General features: G+C 25.8%; 1 protein-coding gene across 1 annotated transcript; it reads left to right on the forward strand.

Annotated features, from left to right (window-relative positions):
- The first annotated feature begins 4,213 nt into the window (after positions 1-4,213).
- LOC110650574 (transcription factor bHLH106) lies at positions 4,214-6,507 on the forward strand. Its single transcript, XM_021805607.2, has 2 exons — positions 4,214-4,624; positions 5,370-6,507. Exons 1-2 carry the CDS (start codon positions 4,337-4,339, stop codon positions 5,793-5,795), a joined length of 714 nt encoding a protein of 237 aa, XP_021661299.1. The 5' UTR covers positions 4,214-4,336; the 3' UTR covers positions 5,796-6,507.
- Positions 6,508-8,924: the final 2,417 nt, after the last annotated feature.

An 8,924-nucleotide genomic window follows, 5' to 3' on the forward strand; every position in this document is an offset into this window, starting at 1 on the left:
TTTAGAGTTTTGCTTCTTTTTTTTTCATTAAATTTTAGTTAATGGTATATTTGCTTATTCATTCTCAAAAATAAAAATTTTTCTCCAAATCTTTTAAAAAATAATTGTAGGAATTAAAAAAAATTTGTCACAAAGTAAAAACTAAAACTATATGCACATTTTTAAAATTTTATTATGCTTTATTTTCTTCATTTTTAATAATAGATTCAAATATAAAGTGTATAATAATTGTGTAATAAAATAAGTATATATAATGGTAAATTAATTATAACATACATAGCTATAGTCAATTTATCAATCATAAAAGAATAATTATATAATTTTTTTTAGGTTAAGATATTATTAAATGAAATTTAACACAACGTAAGAGCATTTTCATAATTTTTTTAAGGTTTGTTAAAAAAATTTCAAAACTTTTAGTCACAACTGTAGTTGTTTCTTTTTTTATATATATTATAGCCACATTTTATTTAGGTTTCACTATTGTCGTCAAAGAAATTAAATTGAATTTGAGAAAATAATGATAAATTATAATATGGTCCATAAAATTTTATTCGATTTATAAAATAAATCAATTGATTTAAACTTTATATTTAAATATTTTTTATTTATAATAATATAAAATATATTTTATATTTATTTTTAATTCAAATTTTATACTAAAAAGCTATTTTTATTAATTAAAATATATTTCAATATAATAAAAAACTTCAAAATTACATAATAATAAAGTAATAATAAAATAATCACTCTATAGATTTTTTTTTTTCTAGTTATCACTATTTTTTCTTTCTTCACATTATTGTAGTGTTTGAGAGTACACCACGAAAGTAGAAAATTAATAAGAGTCAGCTATCCAAAAAGTGACAGAAACAAGTGAAGAATTGGCAGTGAAAACACATCCTTACAAAGATTTACTATCATTTATTATTATAGCTTAAAAGGATACGGATTTAAGATAATAGGTACAGAGAGAATAGAAAGTGTTAAACACCATTTTTTTTATTTTTTATTGTGTTTCGTATTTCAAAACCTTAAATTGGCATTTTTTTTTTAGCTTGAATCTGAGGCATTGCTCAGAGTGAGCAATGTCTTGACTATTAGACTAAGCTTGGCCGGCATGTTAAACACCCATATGATCTAAACTTGTCCAATATAAAGCATTGAATCGGCCTCCCTTTATTATATTAGTTAGCCTTTATTAGTATTCGATCTTTTGGACAAGTAAAACGCACACAATTAAAGCACACACTAATTGATTGTTCAAAGCATGGAAAGGATAAAAGCCTAACATGCCATATGATAGTGAAATCACCTTGTTTTAGCAAGTTGTCTTTGTTAGCATGTTTGTATAAGGTTCAATTTGCACGACTCAAGCATAAAGATTAGTAAGGAAAACAAGCAAAGCAAGTAAACCAAATAATGCCACATTTTTATTAAAAACAGATAATCTTACTTACCAGGTTTCTCTATATTAAATTCATCCCCAAGCTCCGTGGTGGAGCTACATTGGAGCCTAAGGAGGCCATAGCCCCCAAGTCCCAATAGCTCCCACTATTTCTTTTACCCCTTAAAGATTTTTATTTTTAAATTTTATTGTTTAAGAATAATTTTTAATTTATAAATAAATATATTTAAAAATGTTAATTCATTTAATATTATAAATATTATTATAATTGAATATAATTTGTTACAATTATTGTACTATTGTTATATCTTTTTTATAATTAATTAGCTCATATTATTCACATAATTTTTTTTATTAATTTTAATAAATTTTTTATTTAAGTTATAGACAATATAGTTTTATTTTTTATATTTTATTAATGAAATAATTATTTAATAAATTATATCTATAAGAAAAAAAATTCAAATTAACTTTCATTCATTATTTAAATATATTTTAAAGTATTTTTAAAATATATAATCCCTCCATTCTTCCAAAAATCTAAAAACTCCTAGGACTTAGTACTCTTCCATTGTTTGATTTGATGCATTTGACTTGTTTCCTTGTCATTTATTAACCCTTTGCTTTCCACTAGTTGAACTTAAAAGAATATTTCGATTTTTCTTTTAAAAAATATATCATAACCTTTTTAAATAATCATCAATAAAAGTTTAAAAAAAAAAAAAAAATGAATCCACCTTTTATTGGTATCTTTCCACGTCCCTAAACATATTTATGAACATACTCTAAGACATTATCCTTGCTTCTATTTGTGAAGGTCTTGAAGAAAACTATGTTGTGTTTTCTAAGAACACAATGCTCATAAAAATCAAGCTTGCTTGCTTTGACACCTTTCATCATCTTTGTCTTTTAAAGTTCTATCATTCCCCACTCACTAATATGCTCCAAAAGCATATGCAAAAGAACCAACTGATCATTTAAGTCAGCTAATGAATAGGATGAAATAGTAATGGTAGCAATAGCATCATCACCAACAACTATGCTCCTAAGAAACATGTACAAATTGTTATCTATTCATTTCCCTTTCATTACATACAAATACATCAAATGTTACAGTAAACAATATAACAAAAAATTATGATCTGATTTTTCTGAATTACATTTATATTTATCAACTTCATTTGAATTTGAAAACTTTGATTTTTCAATGGTGGAAAAAAATTAAAAAAAAAAATCAAAATTTCCAACATATGAGAACAAAGAGATAATGAGCAGGAGAAGGGTATAAGTGTAGAGGAGAAAAAAGTAATGGAAGGGATTGCATTATTTAATGGAAACAAAATATAAGAACTAAGTATAATATTTTTTAAAATATAAAAACTAAATAATTAATTTTGTTAAAATATAAAAATTAAATAATAGTTTACTTTAATTTTACAATAGAATGTAAGCTATTTTTAAAAAGACAAAAAAAGAATTTAGTTAAAAAATTAGCTTCAGAAATGTTATGTAATTCAAATGCTTGAAGTTCTACTTTATTTCTTGCAGTCAATTTTCAATTCTAATAATTACTTTATTATTGTTTGTTTTGTCTAGCTTTAATTTTTGTGGTCGATTTTGTTTGATTTCAGTTTTGAATTGATCGGAGTTGAGGCTGAGATTTAAAGAAAAATGTATTAAGGAAAAAAAATTAAATTTCGTCATTCTACATTTCTTTAACAGTAAATCGAATTATTCAACTGTATTGAATTAATTTAATTTAATTTTTTATTAATAAAAACTATTATTTAATTTCTATAAGTAGTTGTATTTTATAAAAATATATTTTTAAATTTTTTTACTTTTAATTTATTAAACTATTTAATTTTTTATTTAATTATTATTTAATTTCTTTATTTTAATAAAATTAATTAATTATCTCTATATTTTAAAATATATATAAATTAATTACTATAATTTAATTTTATTAACTCTTTAATTAATCTCTCTAAATTTTTTTTTATATCTAAATTGATTTGACCCTCTCTTTTTTTTTCTTTTTCTCTTTCACTTCTTTATTTCTCTCTGGCATTTCTTTTCTTCACTCGTACCTTTTTTATTCTCTTATTTTTTCTTTTTATTTTTTGTCTTTTGAGTTTTGATAGGAAAAGGTACAAACTTTATGGGGAGAAAAATATAATTCTCCTAAATTTTCGGGTAATCAAAATGATTTTAGAAAATTATTTCCAAACAGAGAAAGGAAAAAATGTTTAAGATATTGAGTGAAAATATTTAAATAATTTAAAAAAATATAAATTCAAATCTAGTCTTTATATAGTAAAATATTTATTTTTATTTAATAATATTTTTTTAAAATATTATATTTCTTAAAATTTATAAATCAATTGATTAATTTTATTAAAATAAAAATATTAAATAATAATATTTTTTAAAATATTATTATAAATAAATTCATTTTATTAAAATAAAGGATGTAAATATTAATTTAATTAGTATTAAAATCTATTAATTAATAAAAAAATTAATAAAAAGATTAAAAAATTTTACAAAGGTAACACATATAAATAATGTATTTTTAAAGTATAAAATAAAATAATTAATTTTGTTAAGATGTGAAGATTAAATATTAATTTATATTTATTAAATCGATTATAATTCGGTAATATATTTTAAATAACAAATAATTTGAACCGAATAACTAATTGCTCACATCTAATAATCTTATCCAAAAACGACATAGCAAGTCAAATCAAAACAACTTTAAAAAAATTGAAGGAAAAGCCTTTAAAATGACAAGACAAAACCCAAACCACCGAAAGCCAAACCTTTTTTCAACACCGAAAGGAAATTATATATATCATTTCGTTCCTTAACGATTCATCTCATTTCCATTTCCTTTTACATCGATCAACACTTGGAACCAAGACCATGCAACCCGATAACTCCCCGGAAAATTCACACTTGTTCCGATTTCTCGTCGAGAACGGAGTTTTCAACGTTGGATCCTACGGTTTTCCGGCAATGCAAAGCTTGTGTAGTTCATCCTCGTCGTCTTACCATAATTACCCCTTGGAAGGGTCTGTAATTACGGATATGACACCACAGGATAGAGCTCTTGCTGCTTTGAAGAATCATAAGGAAGCTGAGAAGAGAAGGAGAGAAAGAATTAACTCTCATCTTGATAAGCTCAGAAGCCTCCTTCCTTGCAACTCTAAGGTAAATTATAGATGATTTGTGTTGATAGAGTGGAATTATAAGCTATTTGATGATTTTTTGAAGCTTGCTGGAGCTTTTGATGGGGTTTTAACGGTGGAGATTGTGAATTTTTTTTTTTATTATTATTTGTTCTTGTTTAAAGTCTTTAAAGTGAGGTCATTGTTGAAGTTTTGATCAATGTTAATTTTCCCTTTACCAATTATTGTGTTTGTCCACTGTTTGGTAGCTGAGAAACTGTGAGAAAAAGAAAGTAAAACTTTGATTTTTAGACTCTTACTTTTTGACCCGCAAAGCCAAAATCCCTGCTGACTGACTTGACATTTGCCAAACTCAATCATTTACAGAATCAAATCCGTTTTCGAGAGGTAGGTTTTTCCGTGATTCACAAGCTAAATTTTCATAAATTTTTTGTTCCTCGTTTTTTCACTTTCCCTCATTTTCTTGGCAACCAAACGTGAGGATACAGGACCTGCTATGCTAACATAGTTAAATTCAGATTCTGAAATCTTGGATCTGTACCAGGCTTTTGAAGCGTTTTTTAATGTTCAAACTGAAAGTACAAACATTATCTGCAAAAGCTAGAATTAAAGCTTTTCTTTTCTATTTTCCTAATTTTCTTTTACCCTTTTCTCTAAATTTCTCCAGGGTTAGTCTAGTCTATTTCGGAAAGCTGCTCAGCTTTTTACATTTAGGGTTTCTTTCTCACAATTCCTTTTTTTTTTTTTTTCTTTTTGAATTTTCACAGACAGACAAAGCTTCACTTCTTGCAAAAGTTGTTCAACGAGTGAGAGAACTCAAGCAACAGACCTCACAAATTCCAGGGCTCGAGACCTTCCCATCAGAAACCGATGAGATCACTGTTCTTTCCGGCGAGTGTTCAAGTGATGGACAATTGATCTTCAAGGCATCTTTGTGCTGCGAAGATCGCTCCGATCTTTTGCCTGACCTCATTGAGATATTGAAATCCCTGCATTTGAGGACTCTGAGAGCTGAAATGGTTACAATTGGAGGAAGAATCAAGAACGTTCTTATAGTCGCCGCAGAGAAAGATCACAGCATTGAATCAGTACATTTCTTGCAAACTGCACTGAAATCTTTACTTGAACGATCAAACTCTAGTGAACGGTCTAAAAGGAGAAGGGTATTAGACCATAAACTAATAATGCAATGACTATCTTGTAGTTTCTTTCATCCTTAATATTCCTTTCTTTAAAGCTTCATTGTGGAGTGGTACATCGGATTGTTTAAGAGTTCAGAGATATACGATTTATCCGTCCACCTAACTAAAGAAAAGAAAAGCTTCGTTTCAGTGTGCTTATCTAATGGTTTAAGAGGTCAAGATTCAACCAAAGAGGAACTCTTCTGCAGGGATGTAAAGTATGGAGTTTGAGTTGATTCAATCAATGAGCAGAGAGTTACGTAAGGTCTCGTTCGAATATCAATCCAAGTCCGATTCAGATTCAAACTCTGCGCCTAACTGAAGAAAAGAAAAGCTTCATTGTTTTTTAAATGTTCCCTTTCCTTTCATAGTAGGATCGTGTGGAGGCCTCAGGTAGCTCTATTTATATGTGGAGGTTTGTTTGTTTGTTTGTTTTAGTGGAAATCCAGAAAAGAGGGAAACCTATATTTGTGTGGTAGCATTTGTTAACTAGTTTAGGGTTTTTAGATTGTGGAACAACATCCATGCATGTGACTCTATCAATTGCTTAGCAAGGGGAGATAGTATGTTAGGGCAATCAAAGAATATTCCTCTGTACTGATCAGAAATGAAGAACATGTTGATGAGATATGTACAAGTAATGAATGTGATTTATGTGAGCCCTGTAAAAGCAGAAACTTATGTGAGTTTCCCATCTGAAAAATTAGAGATTTGATTTCTGATCTTTGTCTCTGTACTGGGATTTCATTGGATTATCTTCTTTCACAAAATCTGGATATTTCCCTCTCTTTTTTTCTTTCATTTTATTTTTTCATTATAATTCTGTTTATACATTATTGAGCTTTTTTTTTCCATATTATATTACTGATTTTAGAGAAAGCATGAAGTGAAAGATTTTGGAGCTATTTCAGGACTGATTTGAGTTGGATTCATTCTCAGATTTGTGGCAGAGTTTAGTTCAGACAATGATAGCAACTGAATAAACCAGTAGTAAAGGACAAGAGTTTTTTTTTTTTTTTTTTTGCAAGAGTGAGTGCTTATATTTTTTGTTCTAAGATAAGAGATGATAAGCTCACATAGAGAACATTCTCACAAGAATCAAAGTGGATATCTCTGCGTTTAGAAGCTTTTTATAGTCCTAAATTCTGAATCTTTTTAAAACTATGTATCAATATATAGAGAGATATTTACTACCATGTATATCTAAATCTTTTTAAAATTATATCATAGTCCCAAATTCTCTAGTACTATGCCGGCGGGCCTTGTAATGCAGAGTAAATAAAAAAAAAATCACTAGTAATAAAATAAGTAATCTAAGAAATTGTTAAATTTTTTGTTGATTTCAAAGACGCCCATGTGTTCTTTGATCATATTAAGTTGTTAATATATATTGCCTTGCTAAATTGCTGAGTAAGGAGCACTTTTCACTATATTATGATCAAATATTTATATTTGATTTGAGTTATATATATATATATATATATATATATATATATATATATATATATATATATATATATATATATAAATTGTAATATATAATATGAAATTATTTAAAATATATGCTATGAAAAAATAGAAAATGTAATGGATTTAATTTGTATGATTCACGGTTTTGTTGCTAATTATGAAAGACATGATATTCCTATTAATGGATTACGAAAAAAAATCAATTATTAGTGTCACTCTCGTCCTTAATTTATAAAGACAGATATAACTTGAGAAATTGACGTAATTTCCTCTTAAAATATAACTAATGGAATATATGAACCCTGCTAAAAACATTTGAATGCTTAGAATGTAGCTAAAAATATACATGCATATATATATAATTTAGAGTTTTTAGCTATACACAATCTAAAAAATAAAAATATATATATATTAACCTGACCTTCACTATATTATATAACGGGTGAGATAGAAGAAAAGATAATATTAAAAAGAGCGACTGCTAATACTAAAATTAAAAAAAAACACACTGAAATGATAAAAATTGATGTGTGACTATAATTATTTATGAGCGAATAAATAAATAATGAATAAAAAACATATAAAATTTTGGTACATAATAGTACTACGTGACATACTAGAATAAGTCAATTTCATAAATATCATTTATTTTAAATCACATAATTGAGTTAATGTAAAAATATTGCTAAGATAAATTTACTAAAATATCATAAAATCTATAGCATCTGCATACATTCGCAATATATTTCCTATTGATAAAGCGAATAAAATAAAAATACTAGCAACCTAAGAGTAATATCACTGACATCTCTGGTGCTATAATGATGTTAATGGCCACTTAGCAATAAAAATATTAGTCATCCACACGTATAGAGCTATCCTGGAGGGTGATCACTTGACATATGTTTCAAAGACTACATGTATATTAAGTGTTGTTTTAAAAACATTATAAATATAAGCTGTGATGAAAATAAATTACTTGTCATCAAGGTGTTATTTATTTGATACATATATAAAGTATATTCGCTCATTTGTTCGATTGTGATTCTAAATTTTATTTTATTTAATTATTTGTCTGATTATTGAGGCTTGTTGAGTGTTAGAGTTGTTATAATTTTGGAGAACTCTCGACTTACGTCAAAATACTACCAAATTTTCTCTTAAAATTTTTAAAAATAAATCATATATTTCAAATTCCACATTTTTATCCTAGTATTAATAATCACAAAATAAATTATATAGAGTGTATTCAACAATTTATTGTCCTATTTTTCTATTTTAAAATAATTTTACTTAAATAAATTATTCTTATTATTATTTTTAAAGAAAACTTTTTTGTTTTTATATAATTATAATATATTCAATCGTAATTTTATTTGTCATATGGAGATTTTCATCTTTTTAGATTTTCATTTAATTTGTTTTATTTTTATAAAATAAATATATATTTCTTAATTTTAACTAATAATAAAATTAAAATATGTGATTTAACTTTTTTTTTAATTAGATTTAGTCGGAATTTAACAGATTCTTCACCTTGTAATGCTTTATATAATTCAAGATTAGAATTGTTAGAAAATTTAGGCTAGGATTTTAATGAAAATACATGCATAGATTAGGGGATTTTTTGTAATTTCCAAAAAAAAACTTAAAACTAATGGAAAAAAACCA

The sequence above is a fragment of the Hevea brasiliensis genome, chromosome 5, assembly GCF_030052815.1.
Source record: "Hevea brasiliensis isolate MT/VB/25A 57/8 chromosome 5, ASM3005281v1, whole genome shotgun sequence".
Taxonomy (NCBI): domain Eukaryota; kingdom Viridiplantae; phylum Streptophyta; class Magnoliopsida; order Malpighiales; family Euphorbiaceae; genus Hevea; species Hevea brasiliensis.

What these genes read in the sequence shown, in the direction of transcription:
- LOC110650574 (XM_021805607.2), top strand. Translation starts at nt 4,337, where the DNA reads ATGCAACCCGATAACTCCCCGGAAAATTCACACTTGTTCCGATTTCTC. An exon ending in TCCTTCCTTGCAACTCTAAG is followed by an intron (nt 4,625 to 5,369) that starts GTAAATTATAGA and finishes GAATTTTCACAG; the next exon opens with ACAGACAAAGCTTCACTTCT.